Source organism: Mobula hypostoma, chromosome 3, assembly GCF_963921235.1.
Source record: "Mobula hypostoma chromosome 3, sMobHyp1.1, whole genome shotgun sequence".
In the NCBI taxonomy this organism is placed as follows: domain Eukaryota; kingdom Metazoa; phylum Chordata; class Chondrichthyes; order Myliobatiformes; family Myliobatidae; genus Mobula; species Mobula hypostoma.
Window position 1 is genome coordinate 148,585,806 of NC_086099.1, and position 24,229 is coordinate 148,610,034.

Below are 24,229 nucleotides of genomic sequence, written 5' to 3' on the forward strand. Positions count from 1 at the left end.
GTCTATTACTCCAGTACTACTTGTAATGCTGGTTGAAGGATTGAGTTTTCATATTTCAGGGAAGTGGATTACACCCACAACTTGAAAATTTTATCGTACCCATGCTGTGACATGTCCATTATGTTTCCTCCTGTAGTTCTAAGTTCCCCAAATCCAGAATCAGAATTAGATTCAGGTTTAATATCACTGGCATATGTTGTGAAATGTGTTGGCTTGTAGCAACAGTACATTGCAATACATAATACTAAAAAATCTATAAATTACAATATAAAATATATATAAAAATGAAATTAAATAGTGCAAAAGGAGAGCAAAAGATTATGTGGTAGTGTTCATTATCCATTCCGAAATCTGATGGCGGAGGGGAAGAAGCTGTTCCTGAATCATTGAGTATGTGCCTTCAGGCTCCTGTACCTCCTCCCTAGTGATAACAATGAGAAGAGGACATGTCCTGGGCTCCTTATTGATGGATTCAACGTTTCTGAAGCATCGCTTTTTGAAGGTGTTTTCGATGCAGGTGAGGCTAGAGCCCATAATGGAGCTAGCTAGGTTTACAACTTTCTGCAGCTTTTTCTAATCCTGGGCATTGGCCCCTCTATGCAAGATGGTGAAGCAATCAGTTAGAATGCTCTTCTTGGTACATCTGTAAAAATTTGCAAGAGTCTTTGGTGGCATACCAACTCTCCTCAAACTCCTATTGAAATATAGCCACGGTTGTGCCTTCTTCGTAATTGCATCAGTATGTTGGACCTAGGATAGATCTTTAGAGATGTTGACACTGCAGGAATTTGAAACTGCTCACCCTTTCTACTACTGATCGCTCGATGAGGGCTGGTGTATGTTTGCTCAACTTCCCCTTCCTGAAGTCCACAATCAGTTAGTTGGCTTTATTGATGTTGAGTGCAAAGTTGGTGTTGTGATACCACTTAATCAGTTGATATATCTCACTCATGTATGCCTCTACGTCACAATCTGAAATTCTGTCGACAATAGTTGAGTCATCAGCAAATTTATAGGTGGCATTTGAGCTGTGCCAGGCTACATGGTCAAGAGAGTAGAGCAGTGGGCTAAGTACTCACCCTTAAGGTGCGCCAATGTTGATTATCAGCAAGGAGATGTTATTTCTGATGCGCACTGACTGTCGTCTCCTGGTAAGGATGTCAGTTGCAGAGGGGGGTACAGAGGCCTAGGTTTTGAAGCTTGTTGATTAGAACTGAGGGTATGATTGTATTGAATGCTCAGCTGTAATCACTAAACAGCAGCCTGAGTTGGACATTGCTATTGTCCAGATGATCCAAGGCCAAGTGGGCAACCAGTCAGATTGCATCCAATGTAGACCAATTGTGGCGATAGACGAATTGTAGCAGGTACAGGTCCTTCCTCAGGCAGAAGTTGGTTCTGGCCATGACCAACCTCTCAGAGCACCTCATCACAGTAGATGTGGGTGCAATTGGGCGTTAGTAGTAGAGGCAACTCACCCTGCTCTTCTTGGGCATTGGTGTCATTGTTGTCCTTTTGAATCAAGTGAGAACCTTCAACTGCAGCAGTGAGAGATTGAGGTTGTCCTTGGAACATTCCTGCCAGTTGGTTGGCGCTACCCTACCAGGTACAGCATCAGAGTATGACAATTTGCAAGGGTTCTTTGGCCTTCGATTCAGAAATCACAGGGTTATCAGATGCTTTAGGGATTTGCACAGGTGTAGGTTCCCTTTCAAAGCATGCGTAAAGGACATTAGCTCATCTGTGAGTGATGCCCACAGCCATTCATGATGTTAGGTTTCACCTTGTAGGAAGTAATGACCTCCAAACCTGCCAGAGCTGATGTTCATCTCATTCTATCTCTAACTTCAATTGTAAGTGTTTTCTTACTCTTAAAATAGCCTTCCGTAGGTCATACCTGGACTTGTATAGTTCTCGATCACTGGTCTTGAATGCCATAGGTCTAGCCCTCAGCAGACTATGAATCTCCTGGCTCATTCATAGCTTTTGGTTTGGGTATGTCAATTATGTTCACAAAGGCACACACTCATCCACGCAAGTGCTGATGAAGTTGGTAACAACTGTGGCGTATTCATTCAGAATTGAAGATGAGTCCCTGAATATTGTTCAGTCCACCAACTGAAAGCAGCTCTGTTGCACTTCTCTGCCTCCCTTGAACGTACCTTTCTCATCCTCACTACTGATGCTGTAATCTTTAGTCTCTGCATATACACCAGGAGTAGAAGTATAGCGAGGTGTAGACTTATCAAAATGTGGGCGTGGGATGACATGTAATTGCTCTTGCTGGTGGTAAAACAGTGGTCAAGTGCAATGTTCCCTCTAATTTATAATGACCAGAGTGCGGAAAAATCTTATACTGTGCAATTTTTTTTGCCCAGTGCCAGCAACATGTGCATACTGAATTTTACATATAAAGGTATTCATTTTAACAACTAGCAAAACACTCTCAATAAGAACTTTGATCTTCTCTGGGTTTGATAGTTTTCCCTCTCATTCATCTGCACTCCACAAAACGTGTAGCAGGCCTGTAGTGGGTAAGGAAGGATTTTCTTGCTGGAGCTTTTGCACACTGTCTATATGTGATTTGCTTGCTAAATGCTGCTTTAAAAATTCAAGTTTCCAAATACCACACCACTTCTTCCCACTTGCAAATTTTTCAGCAACTTTTGCATAATGACAATACATGTAGGTAACATCACTGTCTGTATTGTACATAAATATTTCCCGTAGCTGCACATTCCTGACCTCATGAGCTTTCGGTGTAACAGTTTCTACTGATTCATTAAGCCATTCCACTTTAAATGAACTAGCAGTTGTTTTGTGCTTCAAGCCCTTTATTTCTTTGGAATTTGACATAGTGAATCAATAATTTGTTCAGTAAAAACAGTACAAGTGATCCAGTTCTAAAATCTGCAGACAAATCATCACAAACTCCACCTTGTCAACACCATCTGCATCAGAGAGCATGAAGGAAATATGATTGTGAACATTTTTGAAATATACTTAACATGCCAGTGAGGTAGAGGGTGACAGCATTTTGTGCGCAGTTTAAATTATCTTGTGTGCTAGGAGCAAAAGATGAATGCACACGCACACCTTAGAGGGAACATTCGTCATGTTTGTTGACTCCTCTGGCTCCACAGATGATAATGTTGATGGTAGTTGTTCAGAATTTCTTCAAGCTGACCTGGTTGAAATCCCCCGCTATGATAGGGAAGGCTTCGGGTGCACTGCTTCATGCCTGCTGATCACAGTGCTCAGCTCCTCCAGTGCCTGCTTTGTATCTGCCTAGTGTTTTGCCCTTTAACTTTTATTGCATCATCTCACAGCTTAAAGTGCTAATGAATATTAAATCAATATTTGATATAGCTAGGAAGGATGGACATTTACAACTTGGATCTTGAATGAGTAATTATCATTGTGCCATTTGGGAAAAACTTCTACGGAAATGAAATGCCCTTAAAATCTTATGCAGGGAGTCTTCCTGAAACATCAAAGTCACTGGCATTGGCTTGGGTGCATTTGTCCCACTTATCAACAATTTGAAACATCAATTGCATTGTATGCAATTTGCATGCTTGAAATAAAGAGAGAATCAGTGGTGCATTATCCCCAACTGACTAATACAGATGTATTATATTGCTGTATGAATGGGAACATATAAAAGTTGCATAATTTAAATAGATGTAGTAATTTCAGGCAAATTAGATACTTTGCTTGCAAATTAGGGCATTCTATTTTAGTATGCTTACCATATGGTGAGTTTTACTAATTCTGGTTTGAACAAGAGAATCAGTTGTGTATTTGAATTGACAGAATTCAACTGGAAGCTTAAATTCAAGGTAAAAAATAGTTTGAGGGTTGAAAATATTTAAACAATATTTCTGAATGTCACAATTATATTTATAACTGAGGGAATATGGCATTTACTAATGTTTCACGGTTCTGACTATTTGCAATTTGAGGTGTTTGAGCAGTGGCCAATCATTGAATTCTTCTGCTTTGATGCCATGGAGGATATCTTGCTTGGTGTAGCTTTTATAGCAAAGGACAGACACACACAAGTGCTGTGCACTGACAATAGGACAGAATGAGTGACAAATCGTACCAATTCTGTCAATAAGCTTTATCGCTAGACAACATTGCTCTGATTCACCAGCATTTACTTGTCAGTTTCCTCACCAGGCAGACCTGTTATAGGATCTGAATCCCTTTTTTCACGTCAATAGGGATTGTAGCTATACAAAGCAGGGGAAGATGGATGGTTTTTCTTAACTATTTTGCTTCATTTTAACGATAATTACCTATATTTTAATATTTTTAAATCATCTTTAATTTTATAGATTTTTACTTTAGTTTAAAAAGATTAAGCTTCTGGGTATAGTGTATTAAAATAACATGGCTTAAATTGAGAGGGAAGGGCTGAAGAGGGTGTTTGAGGGGATTTTTTTAAAACACAGTAGTTGGTTTCTGGAGCTTGTTGCCAAAAGATGTGATTGAATCAGATATGATCACCATGTTAAAAAATAGTTTTGACAGGTACTTAAATAGACAAGCCATGTAAGGATACAGACACAATAAAAGCAAATAAGATCAGATAGATTAAAGAGGTCGTCATGGATGTGGTGAACTGAGATGCCTATGTCTGTACTGCGGATCTCGATGACTTCATAATTTTCCACTCACGCTGTCGTCCCCTTGAGTGTTTCCCACATTTTCTCTATTTCAGATTTCCAGTATCTGAAACAACTTGTCTCAGATGACTAGAAACCTACCAGATTGTTGCAAAAAGCCCATCTGGTTAACCATTATCCTTCAGAGAAGGAAATCTGCCATGCTTACTTCTGCTGGTTGAAATGTTATTCCAGACACACAGGTCTCTGAAAAGGCCAGGCAAGTAATTCAGTTGTGACCATCACTTCCCAATTTCTCAAGGAGCATTTAGAGACAGGCAATAAGTACTAGCCTTGCAAGCAAATCCAGATCCCCAAAATGAATAAGCTTATTTGGAAGTGCTGTATATGAGCACTGACTGAGGATAGCTCAAGGACGTGTAGCTTGTTAAAAGCTCCATCTCCAACTTATTGGACACTTGGAGAGAGATGGCTGGAAGCCATGAGATTGCAACAGTGTAGTTGTCCATAGTGAGTTTATTTCAAATGAATTGGTGGCTTTTATATAATCTATGTTGTTTGTTTTCAGATCCTTTTTTCTCCCTCTTTGCGCACAGTGATAAAAATAAACCTATACACAGCCGAATTATTTGGTCCTGTGATTGGACTTTCAACAGCAAGTACTTTGTCACTGGTAGCCGTGACAAGAAGGTGAGTAGATAGAGCAAGTTTATTATGTGATATTAGTAGGAATTTTTGCAGAAGTACTACCAGAAGATTAGTAGTTTTGAATAACATTTGCCTAAGGATTATTATTGTGTGTTAGTACAAGAGTACATGGATGTGTTACTACAATTTCCGTGATACTTCTAAAATCTAGCTCTACAATATCATTGGCATAGATCCAGAATAGGTTTGTATGTCGCAGCTCAGTATTTTGGAACCAGCGAGTGAAATTAATAAATAATTGAGGTCATCAGCCTGAAATACTAACTGTACAGGTAATGCATGATATGAAGTATTTTAACTGCATTCTTGTACTTTTATTGTATGTCTTCCTTACAACACAATAGGAACTCATTCAGCCCGTTAAGTCTATGTTGGCATTCAGGGTAATCCCACCAATTCCATTCCTCCACTTATTTTCTCATAACCCATTCTCTTACACATGTCCATAAACACTTCACTGATTCTTCTTGCCTATATTAGAGACAATTTACTGTAGCCAGTTAACTTACCAACCAGCAAGTCTATGGGATGAATGAGAAAATTTAAACACCTTAGGGAAACCCACAGGGAAGAATGTACAAAAGTCACCCAGACAGTAATGGGGTTCAGTGTTCAAGTTGATAATAAATAATTAGTTTTGTGAAATGCTTTTCTTTGATGTTGAATTTTGCTAAGTTTGGTAAGAAGATGAACTAGTTTGATTAAATGAATTAGCTGATGAAATGTTGTCCAGTACACAAACAAATGGTGCAAACCCTAACATGACCAATTGTTACCTGATCCCATCTCCTCCCAAATATTAACAAGGTAATGGAATAAGTGAGTAGTACTACTATGAAGTACAAATTGCTCACCAATAGTCTTTTCAAATACAACTAAGTTTTACATAGAACATAGAACATAGAATAGTACAGCACTGTACAGGCCCTTCGGCCCACAATGTTGTGCCGACCCTCAAACCCTGCCTCCCATATAAGCCCCCACCTTAGATTCCTCCATATACCTGTCTCGTAGTCTCTTAAACTTCACTAGTGTATCTGCCTCCACCACTGACTCAGGCAGTGCATTCCACGCACCAACCACTCTCTGAGTAAAAAACCTTCCTCTAATATCCCCCTTGAACTTCCCACCCCTTACCTTAAAGCCATGTCCTCTTGTATTGAGCAGTGGTGCCCTGGGAAAGAGGCGCTGGCTATCCACTCTATCTATTCCTCTTATTATCTTGTACACCTCTATCATGTCTCCTCTCATCCTCCTTCTCTCCAAAGAGTAAAGCCCTAGCTCCCTTAATCTCTGATCATAATGCATACTTCCTAAACCAGGCAGCATCCTGGTAAATCTCCTCTGTACCCTTTCCAATGCTTCCACATCCTTCCTATAGTGAGGTGACCAGAACTGGACACAGTACTCCAAGTGTGGCCTAACCAGAGTTTTATAGAGCTGCATCATTACATCGCGACTCTTAAACTCTATCCCTCGACTTATGAAAGCTAACACCCCATAAGCTTTATTAACTACCCTATCCACCTGTGAGGCAACGTTCAGGGATCTGTGGACATGTACCCCGAGATCCTTCTGCTCCTCCACACTGCTATGTATCCTGCTAACTATTTTTAGATGAACTTCTCAATTCCCAGTTCATTATACTCTTTATCCTTCAGATGGTGATCAGTACTACATAGGGGGAAGGCAAGATCAGCTACCTCTAACAGAAAAGTGGCATTTGACAACGGACAGCAGCCTCAGATTAATCGGCATCACCAGACAACATATCATATTAATGCCGCCTTGTGATCAGCTCAAATGATTGAAGAATGTAAACCAAGACTGCTCATCTCTCCCTTATCTTCTGTGTCACCGTTATCACAAAGCTGCCCATCCCCACAATTCGTGTCTCACTTGGCTTATTGTCTAAAACTGTATGGTTAAATGAGCAAAGCAAAGGCAGGATATTCTGATTGAAAAGTCAAAAACTAAATACACCCGAAGTCTGAAATAAAAACAAGAAATGCTGGAAGTAACTGATAGATAAGAGAGGGAAGCAGAGATAACATTTCAAGTTATTTCATCGGGAGATAGTCTGATTGGTAATGACAACTCTCTAATAATCTCCACTCTTTACAAGCTTTGAATTAAGAATAAGATTGAATGCTTGATGCTCACCTGAATAGGTCAGCTGTGACTGTGCTTGAGAATGTGAACATTATCTAGGAAGAAGCAGTTTGATTGATTAGTCCCCTTTCAAGGTCACAGAGGTGGCTCATGATTTCTTTTCAGACTTGTTATCATTTTGGTGTTGGATCATGTGATATTACTACCCTTAAGTATAGTTCCAGATTCCATGCTAGAATTGAATTTACTTCTGTTTAATTTGTGTAGCAAGAACACAGATTAACAGAAAATTAGGAAAATCTCAGTTTTTAGTGGAACAGTCAGTCATGTCTACAAGTTAAACCGTTTTTTTTGCAAAGCAAATCAAAGATTAAACTTTAAATTAACACATGTTGATTATTGTTAATTCAAGAATTATTAGTAGTTAGCTGAATTTAGAGACCACCCAAACTGACAAAAATAGCTTTTTCAAGTCTTAAACAAGAGAAAATCTGCAGATGATGGAAATCCAAGCAACACATACAAAATGCTGAAGGAACTCAGCAGGTTAGGCAGCATCTATGGAAAAGAGTACAGTCGACGTTTTGGGCCGAGACCCTTCAGCAGGACCGGAGGAAAAAAAAGGATGAGGTGTAGAGTTTAAAGGTGGGGGGAGGGGAGGGAGAATCACAAGGTGATAGGTGAAACCGGGAAGTGGCGGAGGGGGGGGGTGAAGTAAAGAGTTGGGAAATCGATTGCTGAAAGAGGTACAGGCTTGGAGAAGGGATGAGTCTCATAGGAGAAGACAGAAGGCCATGGAAAAAAGTAATGTTGGTGGGGGGGGGGACACAGAAGAGCACCAGAGGGAGGCAATGGGCAGGCAAGGAGATGAGGTGAAAGAGGGAAAAGGGGATGGGGAATGGTGACGAAGCCGAGAGGCCATTACCGGAAGTTCGAGAAATCAATGTTCATGCCATCGGGTTGGAGGCTACCCAGACGGAATATAAGGTGTTGTTCTCTAACCTGAACTTGGCCTCATTGCAACAGTAGAGGAGTCAGTGGATAGAAATATGGGAATGGAAAGTGGAATTAAAATGGGTGGCCACTGGGAGATCCCACTTTTTCTGGTGGATGGAGCATAGGTGCTCAGCAAAGGGGTCTCCCAGTCTATGTTGGGACTTACAGATATACAGGAAGCCACACCAGGAGCACCGGATACAATATATTACCCCAAAATCAGTCATATACTTGTGCATTCGTCCCTTCCCACTGATCCCTCTCCTGGCATTTATCCTGGCAAGCGGAACAAATGCTACACTTGCCCTTACTCCTCCTCCCTCACAGCCATTCAGGGCCCTAAACAGTCCTTCAAGATGAGGCAACACTTCATCTGTGAGCCTGTTGGGGTCATATAGTGTGTCCAATGCTCCCGGTATGGCCTCCTGTATATCAGTGAGACCCAGCATAGATTGGGAGATTGCTTTGCCAAGCACCTATGCTCCATCCACCAGAACAAGCGGTGTCTACCAGTGGCCACCCATTTGAATTCCACTTCTCATTTCCATTCCGATATATCTATCCATGGCCTCCTCCACTGTCGTTGGAGGAACACTCAGGTTGGAAGAACAACACCTTGTATTCTGCCTGAGTAGCCTCCAACCTGATGGCATGAATATTGATTTCTCGAACTTCTGGTAATGCCACTCCCAGCTCCCTCACTATCCCCCATATCCTTTTCCCTCTCTCACCTTATCTCCTAGCCTGCCCATCACCTCCCTCTGGTGCTCCTCCCCACCTTTCTTTCTTTCGTGGTCTTCTGTCCTCTCCTATCAAATTCTCCCTTCTCCAGCCCTGTATCTCTTTTGCCAATCAACTGCCCAGATCTTTACTTCACCGACCCTCTCCTGGTTCCACCTATCACCTTGTGTTTTTCCCTCTACTAACCCCCTCTCCCCCCAACTTTTAACTCTACCCCTCATCTTTTTTTCTCCAGTCCTGCCGAAGAGTCTCAACTCGAAACATTGATTGTTCTCTTTTCCATAGATGGGAGGAGAAGATGGCAATGCGACACAGTTCGCAGCAGCCACTCCGGTGATGTCTGTTATTTGTCAAGTAGGGTGCCATGCACAATCATGATTTGATGGAGATGGACGTGAGAGCACGGAGGAACATCTGGAGAAACTTCTGAAATGCCCGCTTCGCTGCTGCTGCTACTGTGTGGTTCGGAATCTCTGGAGGAGAAGGCCCCAAGTCCTCAGCTTTGCTTGTTGCTCAGCGGCCGGGGCAGGGTTGAAGCGCTCAGCAGAGGATGGCGCTCGGAGAGGCTGTATTGGAGGGGCTGGTCAGAGGCTCTAAGTTTTCAGACGGACTCAGAGTCAGCTGCGGTCGGGTGCTTCCAATGCATCAGCAAGTTGTTGGCGCTTGGAGGTTGATTACAGGGAGAGTTTCTCCCTTTTGCCACCTGCGTTAGATGATGAGTCGATCGGGACTTTGAGACTTTTTTTTTTACCGTGCCCATGGTCTGCTCTTTATCAAATTATGGCATTGCTTTGCATTGTTGCAACTGTATGTTATAATTATGTGGTTTTGTCAGTTTTAGTCTTGGTTTGTCCTTTTATTTTGTGATATCATTCTGGAGGAATATTGTATTATTTTTTAATGCATGCATTTCTAAATGACAGTAAACGAGGACTGAGTGTCCTCATAATCTAATCTAACCTAATCTATTGTTGCCTAGGCTGCTGAGTCCCTCAATATTTTGTGCGTATTGCTTTTTCAAGTCTTTGTATTTTTTGTACTTCTGCGTAGTTTTACCTAATGTACTCAATTTAGCAAATATTACTGAAGGCAAAGTTCAGTAAATGTTGATTTATCATTGCCCTAAATGTTAGTTTACTAATATTAAGAATCTTTTTCTGTCCTACACACTTTAAAATTGTTAGTTATTATTGAAATGTTCTCATGGTCCTTTCAGTAATTATTTTGGTTTCCACTTTACTTGCTAGTTGGTTGTATGGGGTGACGTGGATTTAGTTGGAAGAATTGAAGGAAGCCCTGGTATTGTAAAACCCTGTTCATCAGTGTTGGATGCAGGGGATGCAGTGACAGCTGTCAGCTTCAGCCCTGTTACAAGTCTAGATGGGAGGTATGTATTAAGTTGAGGTGATTTTACACCTCAAACAGTCACTGCAAGTCAACAGTTATGAAGAAAAAGTACAATTGTGATTGTCATTCAGAAGTTTATTTGGAGCATAACTGTCTTTGACTTTCGTATCAGGGTTACATATAAATTTCTTCTTTAACTGCTAAAGGAATACAAAGGCTATTTTTATTTCATGAATCCAGCATTTTTTTATTTAATTAAATTCTGTCTGCTCAAAAAATTATGGAACATGCACTTGTTTTGTCTTGAGTGCTCTGTATCAGATTCATCTCAAATTTCCCTGAAAGATTACCCCCCTTTCAGAGCACATTTCATATGATCTTTCAGTTTACAAATCAGGTTGATTTTTTATTGACAAGTTAATCATTTGCACAAGTTCTTTAACAATTCCAAGGAATTAAATGCAATAAGTGTACTTCTACTGTGGCATAACAGGAGGAATTGAAAATTTGCAAAATTTTCATCTTGCGTCTGGTGCTTAAAATATTTTCACTGTGTTGGATGTTCACCTTCATGGTAGAAAACAGGAAAGCACCTTCAGGATGACAAGGTTATTGACTGTCATTGTAAAGTCTTATAATTGCGGGGACTGACTTTCGAAACAGGGCACCACAATGTTTAGTGCAGCCAAGATTTTAATTAATAACAACTTCTGGTTCAACTGATAACAGTGTGAAAAAGTGTGGGAATATTCAGCTTGGCTTCAAATGTTGTTCCCTTTTGTTCTCTCAGTTAGATTCTGTTTTTACTAGTGAAAATAAGTGTCTAATCCTGCTGAGTGGCAATACATTTTGCAGTGATTTATACTAAACATGCATGCCTGAGCAGTAAGACAGAAGACTATATTCTAAGCATGTTAATTGTTTGTTCATTAAGGCAAGAAGTTATTTGACTTTGATCTGATTTCCAAAGAATTCTGATTAAGTTATTAAATTACTTTATCATTGTCAGATATACTGAGGTACAGTGGAAAAACTTTGTTTGCATACCATCAATTTATTTCATTACAATTAATAACAATGAGTTGGAGTAAAGAAAATGAGTCTAGAGACATGGTGTTACAACAATCGCCTTTCCTTCAGTGTAGAAGTATTCACCCCCCTACCCCCTGGATGGTTTCATGTTTTATTGTTTTAATTTGGCTTTTCTTGAAACTGATCAACAGAAAATTACTCTTGTGTCCAAGTGAAAGCAGATCTCTACAAAATGATCCAAATTAACTACAAATATAAAACAAAATAATTGATTGCATAAGTATTCACCCTCCTTTAATATGACACAGCAAATCATCACTGGTGCAGCCAGCTGGTTTTAGAAGTCAATAATTAGTTAAATAGAGATCTGATTTTGGAAACCTGTGTGCGGTCAAGGTGGTTCAATTGATTATAGTAAAAATACACCTGTATCTGGAAGGTGCAACTGCTGGGGAGTCAGTATCCTGGCAGAAACTACACCATGAAGAGAAAAGAACACTCCAAACAACTCTGCGAAAAGGTTGTTGTAAAGCTCAAGTCAGGAGATGGATACAAGAAAATTTCCAAGTCACTGAATATCCCCTGGAGTACCGTTAAGTCAATCATCATGAAATGGAAAGAATATGGCCAAATTAAATGCACTGTGATTCAATGTTGTAAAACAATAAGACATGAAATAGAAACATAGAAAGTTAGAAAACCTACAGCACAATCCAGGCCCTTTGGCCCACAAAGCTGTGCCAAACATGTCCTTACCTTAGAAATATTGTGACAATGATAAACCAATTTAACGGTTTTCCAGGTAGGTTGAATACTTCTTAAAGGCATTGACTTCAGGAAGTTGGGGGGGTTGTGGGTTTGCGGTTGATGTACATACTTCTGTGTACGTCATTAGTGCTGATGTTAAGAAGTTTGATAGCTTTAAGTTCCTAGGTGAGAACATTACCAATAGCCTGTCCTGGTAAAACCACATAGATGCCATGGGAAAGAAATTTCACCAGCATCTCTACTTCCTCCTGAAGCTAAAGAAATATGGCACATTCCCTTTGACCCTCACTTATTTTTATCAATGCACCTTAGAAAATATTCTCTTTAGATGCAATACAACTTGGTATGGCAACTACCATGTCCATGATTGCAAAAAATTTGCAGAGAGCTGTGGACAGAGCTCAGCATGTCACAGAAACTGGCCTCGCCTCTGTACTTGATTCTGCTTTCTGTTATTGTTTTTTCCTTGAACTCCTTCAATGCAATGTTGTGAAATTATCTGTATGGACGGTATGCAAGACAAGTTTTTCACTGAACCTCAGTACATGTGGGAATAATAAACTAATTCAATGCATTTCAATTCATCAGTACTAGAGAAAAGTGCAGAATGCAGTGTTACAGTTATAGAGAAGGCTCAATAAGGTCCAAGGCCATAATGAGGTAGATTGTGAAGTCAAGAGTCCATCTTATTATACTAGAAGGCCATTCAGAAGTCTTCTACAGCAGGATAGAAGCTGTCCTTGAGCCTGGTGGTACGTGATTTCAGGCCTTCCTTTCTTTTGCCCCATGGGAGTAGGGAAAAGAGAGAATGTCATGTTTGGGCAGCGTCCTTGATAATATTGACTGCTTTGCTGAGGCAGTGAGCAGTGTAGACAAGAGTCCTTGAAGGGGAAGTTGGTTTCTCTGGTGTGATGTGCACAACTTTTACATCTCCTAATCAATCATATTCACATTATGACAGCTTGTTTTAATTGTGCAATATACAAATGTGTAGTAGAGGCAGATAATTGATCATTTTTGGGTCAGTATCATTGGTTTTTCATTATACCTTTTGGTAAATATTTTTGAATTAGCATGTTTTAATAATGTTTGATGAAAGTAGAATTGACATCATTTTCATTGCCTATTGTAAAATCAGATTTTCTTTTCTCTCTGGCAGCTATGTTCTTGCAGTAGGTTTGGACTGTGGAAACATATCATTATATAAGTGGAAGCCAAATGCAAATCCATCGGCAAATGCTGACTGGGCTAAATGTGTGAAACTCGACAAATCGTATCCTTTGTGTGAAATAATACTATAGTTAACCTAGCTATAAATACTTAATGCTATTGTTCCATTCCAATGAAAAGAACTTGAAAATACTTGGTTTAATTGGAAATCTATGATTGAAACTAGATTGATATGAACTAAACTCTAAGTATCCTATTGAAAATAACTGCTGCTTTAAAGTTAATTTTACTATTATATCTATAGACTTAAGTCAATAATTTAACTGCTGTTTGCTGATACAACTGTGCAACGAAACTGTTTTGAAATAAGTTACATGAAAGTCCTCAGTGTTAACCATCAGCATAAATAGCTTGACAAACTGTTTCATTATGTTTTAAACAAGTTCACTTTGAGAATTCTCAGTTTTAATATCAGAGTCCATTTAAGAAATTACATGCTTGGAATTATATTTGTGGATTTGTGGGTAATGCTAATTACAGTTCTCCTGTTTCAGTAACTTGTTAATATTGATTATATTTTAAACAAATTTTCTATCTTTTCTTTAGAAACAATCAACAACTGTATCAGCCAGGTAATGGATAAATCTTCCAAAGAATCATAGGGTTATACAGCATGGAAACAGGCCTTGCCTTCCAATTTGTCCATGCTGATTAAGACATATTTGCCGGAACAAGACTCTTGTCCAATTTAAATTTCATCTGCCAATCCTTAGCCAACTTGCCAAGTTGGTCTGGATCCTATTGTGATCTCAATAACCTTCTTCACTGTCAACTATGCTATAAATGTTGGTGTTTTGGCGTCTTCTGCAAACTTACTAACAATGCTTTTCTCCAAATTGTACTCTAAATCAAATTTAAGCCAGTTTTCTCTTTTATGATGGCAGGATTTTATATTTTTTGCAATGAAAGCTCTTGAGTGGATCATTACCAAAATGATTTTAACTAGTGCCAAGAGTTGTTCTAGACTGTGGGTAGCAAAGGAGAATTTTCCTGAATAATATGATTGAAGGATAGCAGTTCTATGAATTCTTGATTCTTTTAATAACAGTGAAGATAACAGAATGATGGAAGAGACTGACAAAGTTGATTCCTGTCATGGTAGATTTGTTCTCTGAGAGGAGATTAAGCAAATCTTTCTATACTACCTGGAATTTCAGGGAATGAGAAAGTGATACCATTGAAATATATAAGACAAAATTATGAGGCTTTTCAGTGTAAATGAAGAGGTGATTCTTCCCCTGGCTTGGTGGTCTGGAGCCAAGATTCACTGCTTGGTTTGACAATAAAGACCATAAACTTAGGAGTGGAATTAAGCCATTCAGCCCATCAAGTCTGCTCCACTATTCCATTATGGCTAAATTATTATCCCTCTCACCGCCATTCTTCTGCCTTCTCCCAGTAACCCTTGATGCTCTTACTAATCAATTGGTCATTCAGCGGTCAGATAAGATGAGCTTTTTTTCAAGCAGAGTGTGGTGACCCTTTGAATTACAGATGCCAGTGACTCGGATGATTAGTATATTTAATCCAGATTAGTGAATTTTTTGGTTAATACTAAAATTGAAAAGCTGAATGATCCATTGTTTCTGTTTGTAATATTTCCTTCCTTCCTTAAGTGGAATAATTTTTGGAGGAACCAGTTGTTGAATTAGTCTTGTCTAAATAAAATATGTGTACCATAACCCAAGTTCAGTCCTGATCTCCAGTGCCGTCTTTGTGGAGCGTGCATGTGACAGTGTATGTTCTTGCGGCATACCCAGCATTTTCTCCTGACATGCAGTTGGTATATAATTGATTACTGTAAATTTCCCTAGTGCAAATTAGGCAGTTGTGGAATCTGGAGCGGTTGATGGAAATGTGGCAAAAATTTAAAAATTGATCTATTAATTTTGGTTAATATGCACTGGTGCTCAGTGGGCCAAAGCATCTGCTTGTTCTGCATGATTCCATAGCTCCAGTGGTGTACAGAATAACTGAACTTGCTTTTTAAAGCTTGTAGTTTGCACTGTTACTTAATGTGCAGAGTGCATACAGCCAAATCCAGCTTGTGAAAATAGATTGTAGCTCATTAAACATGTAATGATATTCCTACTACTCTCACCTTTCCTCTTTCCAACTCAGATTGTTGACGAAAATCTGAAATAAGCCACAGAAATGCAAAAGAGAGGGTTATGGCTTTGTGGCCAGGTTTGCGGACAATACAAAGACAAATAGTGTTGAGGAAGCAGGGCGTCTGCGGAAGGACGTCGAAAGATAAGGAGAATTGTTAAAGAAGTGGTAGAAAGAATAAAGGTGTAAGTGAGGAGAAAATTCAGAAATCAGGGGTGTAGGGTGTACCCCTGAGGGTTAACTTGCAGATTGAATCAGTGGTAAGAAAAACAAATGTATTCATTTTGACTAGAATATAAAAGCAAGGATGTCATGCTGAGGCTTTTTAAGTCTCAGTTCGCACTTGGAGTATTGTGTGCAGTTTGGGCCCCTTATCAGAGAAAAGATATGCTGGCATTGGAGAGGGTTTAGAGAATGATCCTGGGAATGAAAGGGTTAACAGAGGTGCATTTGATGGCTCTGGGCCTATACTTACTGGAGTTTAGACAAATGGTGGGCGTGGAGGGGGAGTATCTCGTTGAATTTTGATGTGCCTAGGTAGAGTGGATGTTGAGAGGTTGTTTCCTACAGTGTGAGAGTCTAGGACCAGATGGTACAACCTCAGAATAGAAGGATGTCCCTAGAGAAAAGAGATCATGAGGAATTTCTTTAGCCAGAGGGTCATGAGTCTGTGCTAATGAACACTTGCCAGATCCTTTCTGATAATATCAAAATTGCCCTTCCTCCAATTTCGTAACTCAACCCATGGATCAGACCTACCTTTTTCCATATTTAGATTGAAACTAATGGCATTATGATCACTTGATGCAAAGTGTTCCCCCACCCTAACTTGTGTCACCTACTCTGTCTCATTCTCTAATAGGAGGACAAGTATATCACACTCTCTCATTTATACTTCTATGTACTGAATATGGATACTTTCGTGAATGCATTTGACAATCTCTATCCCATCAAGTCCTTTTACAGGCAGTCTCTGTCAAAGTGTAGAAAGTTAAAATCACCTATTATAATAACCTTACATTTCTTGCAATGGTCTGCAATCTCTCTACAGATTTGTTCCTCTAAATCCTGTGAACTGTTGGGTGGTCTACAATATAGCCCCATTAACTTGGTCATACCATTTCTTATTGTCGGTTCCATCCATAACACCACACTAGATGAGTTCTCCAGTCTATTCTGAGTGAGCATTGTTGTAACGTTTTCCCTGACTAGTAACGCCACTCTTCGCTCTTTAATCCCTCCTGCTTTGTCGTGTCTACAACAAAACTCTGGAATATTGTTAGTCCTGTCCTCCCTGTAACCAAGTCTCACCGATGGCCACACTACCAATATTCCATGTGTTGATCCGTGCCCTGAGCTCATCTTCCTTTCTTACAATACCTCTTGTATTGAAATATACACAACTCAGAACATTAGTTGCACTATGCTCAACATTTTGATTCCTGACTTTGTCTGAGGTCCTAACAACATCTGCCTCCACAACCTCTCCACTAACTGTTCTGGCATTCTGGTTTCCATCCCCCTGCGACTCTAGGTTATACCCCCTGTGCTGCACTAGCAAACCTTCTCACTAGGATGTTAGTCCCCCTCTAGTTCAGCTACAAACAGTCTCTTCTGTACTGGTCTCACCTTCTCTGGAAGAGAGCTCAACGATCCAATATTCTGACGCCCTCCTTCCTATCCCAACTTCTCAGCTATGTGTTAAACTATGATCTTCCTAGTCCTGGCCTCACTAGCACGTGGCATGGATAGCAATCCAGAGATCACAAGCCTGGAGGTTCTGTTCTTTAACTAACACTCTGAACACTGTGTGCAGAACCTTGTCAATCTTCTTTCCTATGTCATTGGTAGCTACATGGATCATTCTGAAGTCCCACTTAAGAATTCTGAGGACTCAATCCGGTAAGCAACTTACCGTCCAGGAATCTCGTTCTCATCCATGGAATCTCCTTTGGTGTTTCTCTGACTAATGAACTCCCTATCACCACAGCGCCTCCCCTTCCCTTCCGAGACACAGTGCCAGAAACCTAATCACTGTGACTTTTCTCTGCTAAGTCGTACCCCCCAACAGTATCCTGTTGTTGAGAGAGATGGCCACAGGGGTACTCTGCACTGACTGTTTAACCAAATGATCCTGAGTTCATCCAGTTCCAGCTCCAACTCCTTAACACAAAGAGTTAGATGCTACAAATGGATGCAGTTCTTGCAGATGTAGTCGTCAGGGTCACTGGAGGGCTCCCTGCCTTCCCACATCCCACAAGGGGAGCATTCAGATACCCTGCCTGACATCCCTACTCTTCTAACTGCAAATATAAAGAAGAAAACAAACTGGAAAAATATCTACCTACAGCTTTTTCACCTTTTCTCAGACCAGCCTCTCCTTGCTGAAGCCTCGAAGAACTAAAGCCTCAAATAATCACTATCACACTGTCCACTCCAGCAGTGGCGGCTGCACTTGGCCCTGCCTTATTTTTATTTGTTCTTGCCAATCAATCCCAATCGCTAATTAGCCGCTGTTTGAGAACCAAACTGCTGCACACACAATCGGTGAACCTAAGTGAGCTGCTCATGATTCCGATTGCTGATTGGCCTCTATTCAACACAAATACTTAGAATATATTACTGGGAATATAATGAAGGTAAATAAATCAATTCTCCTGTCATTTCTGGAGTTCTGATTCTTCAAAAAGTAATGTAACATTGTACAACTGCCATAGTTTTGTGGGAATTGATAATGTATTCAAGCTGAGGTTTGATATGGAGTAACTTGCAAAATGGAATTATAAATTGTCACACTGTTAAAGACTGATTACTCTATTCTTGCCAAGTCTGTCTTTCACAGTTGACACCACTGAATCGAAGCGTCCTGACTTGGTGTGAATAGGGAAAGTTACTCATAATTCTAAGAACCTTACAGACTTCATTAACTTGTTTTCTTATTCCTTATATTCCTTAACTGCCATGGTATCAGACAATGCCACACTCTAACAGTGAAGCGACTGCGTTGGAGACAATGTGTGGGGCGAGCAGGTTATAAAGATGAAGATAACAGTGACTGGTTACAGCTAGCAAGTTGTGGTGCTGATCATGGTCTCAATATTTTCAATATTAATAGATCATCACTTTAGCAAACCTTAATAAAGATTTCTTGCATTCCCATTAGCTAAGTGGGAAAATGCCATCAAATAATGAAAATATGTTCTAATGTCTGGAAACCTGTATCTGGTGCCCAAGTGAAAGAACATTTATTTAACTTGCAACTATTTAAATGAACGTATGGAAAAGTATTGTACAAATTTTTGGACACCATTTGCTTACAACTTGTATGACTCAAAAACATTACACAGTTTTGCCACTGTAGGACGTCCTTCCATGGATTTTGTGGAAGAGAGCAGAAACTATGTACCATTACTTGGTTCCATCTGCCTATCAGCCCCTTGCCCTCACCTCTATATGCTAGCTATCTCCTATTTACACTCCTCAGTTGTGGCGTAGGGTCTCAGCCCAAAAGGCTGACCTCCACAGGTAATGCTCGACCTGGTGAGTTCAGTAAATCAATTGAGTAAAGATTTGATATTTCCAGGTATTTATTGACAATAGTATTTTAATACCAAAAATAGAGAGGACCCAAGATAACTTTCTCAGACAGCTGGTTCAGATTTTAGTACCATCAGCAAATTAGATTTTCTATCTGCAGTACTTTTCCCTTCTTGTGCCTTGTTTATTTGTGTGATAGGAAATCTTATTTACAGCAACAGTTTGAGAAGGCATTACCAGTCTGTACACTGACAAGAAAATAATTCAGCTTTACCCTTTCCTTTAGCCACTAGTGCTGAAGGTTGCTTCAAACGAGCTGTGGAATTCAGTTCAGCTGATCATGAACTTAGGAGTGGGTGGTTCAGCACAGAATGCAGTGGACCAGTCTGTCTAGTGCTGGATGTGTTTAAAATCCAGAATTGGCTGCTGGAAAAACTGAGACACCATTAGCGTGAATGGGGTTACCAATGTTGAAAATTAGTATACAAGGAGTTTTTAAAAAAAATTTGTTGTCATCATAAGATGTTTTCTAAAATTGAGTAAAATAGTGTTCCTAAACTTAACTCGTCTCGAATAAAGCATTTGAAATAATAAAAACAAAGAGTTTCCCTTGTGCAAAAAGTGTGATGTGTAGGGGTATCCACACAATAGGGATATAAATTGACAGTGAATGAAGAATCGAAGAGATGTCCTCCTTTTTTCAAAGAAAGGGGCTTCTCTTTCTCTACCATCAAAGCTGCCCTCAACTGCTTCCCTTCCATTTCATACACGTCTGCTCTTACCCCATCCTCCTGCTACCCTACCAGGCACAGGGTTTCTCTTGCCCTCACCTACCACCCCACTACCCTCCGCAACCAGCACATAATTATCCGAAACTTCCGCCACCAAGCACACCTTTCCTTCTTTACCACTTTCTGCTTTCAGCAGGGATCACTCACTACACAACTCCCTTGTCCATTTGTCCCTCCCCACTGATCTCTCTCCTGGCATTTATCCTTGCAAGAGAACAAGTGCTACATCTGCCCCTACACCTCTTCCCTCACTACCATCCAGGGCCCTAAACAGTCCTTCCAGGTGAGGTGACACTTCACCTATGAGTCTGTTGGGGTCATTTACTGTGTTCAGTGCTTCCGGTGTGTCCTCAGTGAAACTTGATGTAGATTGGGAGACTGTTTCGCTGAGCATCTGCGTTCCATCCACCAGAACAAGTGGGATCTCCCACTGGCAACCCTTTTTAATTCCACTTCCCATTCCCATTCTGATATGTCCATCCCTGGCCTCCTCCACTGTCGTGATGAGGCCACACTTAGGTTGGAGGAGGGTAGCCTCCAACCTGATGGCATGAACATTGATTTTCAAACTTCCGGTAATGACCCCCCAACCGACCCCGCCCTTCTCTATTTCCCATCCCCTTTACCCTATCTCACCCCATCTCACCAATCAACTTGCCAGCTCTTTAGCTTTCAGGTTTTTCTCCAGTCCTCCTGAAAGGTTTTGGCCCAAAACGTCAACTACTTTTTTCCATAGATACTGCCTGTCCTGCTAAGTTCCTCTAGCATTTTGTCTGTGTTGCTCTCTTTCTAGCTCCCTATTTGCCCTGTTTCCATGTCCATCACACTGTTTCTGTCTCTACCTCTTTCTATCTATATGCCTCTATGTAGCTTATTGTTTCTCTCTCTTACCTCCCTCTCTCTATCTACATTTATCATTCTCTTTTACCTCCTCCTATCTCTGTATTCTTACTTCCACTCTGTGTGTCTCTCTGTCTACCTTTCTAATTACACCCATTCTACCCATCTCTGTATTCTCTATCTTACCCCACTCTGTCTCTCATTCACACATTTTTGACATCTGTAGCCTGGGGTTGACTACTCATCCAGGCACATAGGTTCTAAGGATATAATCAATAAGTCTGGCTGGCTTACAATGCCAGAACCAGAAGGTGCATTTAAATTGGAAATCTTTGCCTGCCTGCTTCTCATATACAGATGCACAATTACAAATCGTATTTTAAACAATGTCATGTTAGTACTTAAAGATGAATCATTTTCCTTTGCAACATTCAAAATAATTGATCATGATGTTTCTCTACACGATGGAGCCAGGTGCAATAGGTAGTCTAAAAAAGAAAATCCACTATAACATAGAATAAAATATCACTAATTTTCTTGATTTTTGATCTTGAACATCTCTAGTTTCACTTGCACTCATATGCAGCAAAATGGGACACATACAGAGAAGTACATGTCTATTTAAAGGAGGCCAAGAAAATGTCTTTTGAAAACTATGTCTGCAGTGTAAATAAAACTCTGAAATTCATCAAGCAACTGGATAATGATCCAGAATCACTGTAGTTGTTACCAGCAATTTGGTTGTTTTCATGCAGTAGAATTGCTGCCATCAGAGTCCCACATTTCCATCACGTTCTAATTATTTAACAGTTTACTGTGCAAATAATTACATTTGAACAACAGGTACTTTTTTTTTCACATTGCTTGCTCTTTGCAATCAAGCATCTGGCATATTACACAGCAATAGGAACGTTTTCTGAGGTATACGTAATCAAGTAAATTTCTCCACGCAGAATAAAAATAAATTACTGGGTTCTGTATAAAATTACAGTGCTAGTAAAAGAAATATACAGTTGCCTTGTTATTAAGCATAATAAGGCAGATTAGACTTGGAACAATATTTATTCTCTGCACTTTATGGTACACAGCTTGTTCTGTGTACAGTATATTTTATTCCTTCTCTTTCATTACCCTCAGCCTGTATACTGCTTGTTTCCACATTTCTTTCTCTCAATCAGTTCATCTTGAAAGTATAACTGATATCCTCTTACCCCATCTGTACTATAAAGGTTAATGAATTATGTGTGACTTACTTGACAAAGCTCATTCATGTTTTTGGTTTGCAAATTTGATACGTTGCCAACACTGACGAATTTTGATTTTATTTCTGTAGTGCAATTCTAGTTTTAGAGTGGAAAATGTACTAATTCACAAAACAACATTTTGTTTTTAATAGAAGCTTTTTTTGGTAAAAGCTGCTGTTTAAGTGGCCTACAGAATAAACTAGCTGGAGCTCGACAGCAATCATTGTAAACCAAGAGAGGGTGCTGCTTGATCATTTTAGCATCAATGACATGTTTGTGTTCAAATAAAAATAGAATATATTTAAATTTGTATCAAAACCTTTCAGTCATTCTCAGATTTCTTTAACTTGCTGACAGTCATTCCAGATGCACATGACCATTGACTTTGAATACAACTTGATTTGCCAATGACTTGACACAGATAATTCAGAATTGCATTCATACAGTTCTCTAATATCATTAATTTCACCAAGCTTTTGGCTAAGACATGGAATATAGGAGAGCGGAAGTCAGGCTCAAACAGTCTAAACCCCTCATTTAGGGCACAACTACAGATCAGTGTACATTCCTGGACAATACACTGCAGGGAAGACACAATAGGACTGGCAAGGGTGCAGAGGGGCTTTATGATGTTGTTGCCAGGACTGGAAAATCCCAGGTATGAGTGTAGATTTGGAGGGGCCAATGTACTAGAAGATATGAAAAGATAGCCGATTTACTGGGGATCAATTTACTGACTAAAAGGGTAGTGGAGGTAAAATCCTCTTACCAATTTAAGTGCTGTCTGGCACTTTCTAAGAATCAACAACTGTATGGTAGAAAAATAGGACTATTTAGAATAAATCCTCATTTAGCCACAGTAGGCCGAATTTCTTCCTTTCGCCTTCACAATCAGTTGAGATGCCATCATAGATCCTGCTATAATATTCAATGTCTCCTTAGTTTAACCTGTTTGTGATACTTATAGATAGTCTAGCCAAATGTGTCCTACCTTTTGGCCTGCACAACAAGACTTCAGTTCTGCTAGTGGATTGACAAGACATTTTATCCAGAGTAGAAACGGCTGAAAACCCACTAACAGGAGAACAAAGATTGGTGATAGGATCATTGTGGCCACCAACTGGTGGCAGTAAACAGCTGTTCCTGCTCAGGTGTCATCTCTGTTATGTCATGGTATGGCTATCTCAACCAGGAAAGACAACATCATGGAAATAAGGGGGCTGAAAAACTTGTTGAGTGGGCATCTTACATTCCCTTCTTCTCGGGATTCATAGCAGGACCATGGGACTGGACTGGAAGAGGGTGTGAATGACCGTTTGTTATCCTTCATGAATCTGGAAGATTTTACAGAGATGTTGTGGTATCTTTCCATTGCCTTGAGATGTTAGGTACTTGATTTTTTTTTTTAACCACCTTCTTTGTAAAAAGCTGAGCAGCAATGAATCCACGTTCTGACTGTCCAGACTGTCAATATCCTGTTCACTCTAGGAAAAGTACTGAATGCCCAGCTAAATCAAATTCAAGATGTTCACACTTGAAGGATCTTGACAAGCCCACTTCCAGTTACTGTCATAAATCAAACTTAGCAAATCTGACACATTGGTTATTCGTGGCAAATATGGAATGTTTTAATCTTTAAGTTACAAATAGTAGATACCAAGAAACCGTGTAAAAGTCTGCACTTTTGTGACCACCGGAAAACTGTTACTTGTGAGAACCTTAAGGATCACGTTTCCTGATGTGATGAGCTTCTCAATGGTATTGTATATTGCTTGACAAGTACACTACTGGATTGCCAATTTTGTCATTTCTTTTTCAAATGTCATTAAATCATTTTTAAGTAATTAGTTTTTATTAGACTTCCCCATTTGCTGATGTTATTTAAAATATTTCTTCACAATTAAATTTCAAAAGTCTTTAAAAATGATCTTTTTCCTTGGGAGAGGCTGGGTATTATTTCTGCAACAATTTCTCAACGTTCCATTGAATTCAGATCTAACATAGATGCCTACAAACTGACAGTAGCTGTATCCCAGGCTATGCATGTCCTGCAGAGGAATGATGTCATTACCAGAATCTCTCTGATGGCCAGCCAGACTGATCAACCAAATGAAAACAGATGGTAATGATCTGCATAAAC

General features: G+C 39.8%; 1 protein-coding gene across 3 annotated transcripts in view; it reads left to right on the top strand.

Annotated features, from left to right (window-relative positions):
* Positions 1-22,350, top strand: part of elp2 (elongator acetyltransferase complex subunit 2) — a 128,544-nt gene extending 106,194 nt beyond the window's left edge. For 2 of the 3 annotated variants that reach the window (XM_063043841.1, XM_063043842.1), the window contains exons 19-22: positions 5,203-5,324; positions 10,439-10,578; positions 13,498-13,611; positions 18,649-22,350. In XM_063043841.1, the coding sequence (XP_062899911.1) occupies positions 5,203-5,324; positions 10,439-10,578; positions 13,498-13,611; positions 18,649-18,805 (533 nt within the window). In that variant the 3' untranslated portion in view covers positions 18,806-22,350. Of the gene's footprint in view, positions 1-5,202; positions 5,325-7,003; positions 8,070-10,438; positions 10,579-13,497; positions 13,612-18,648 lie in introns of those variants that run through there. The other variant, XM_063043843.1, reaches the window with a different exon arrangement.
* The last annotated feature ends 1,879 nt before the right edge of the window (positions 22,351-24,229 follow it).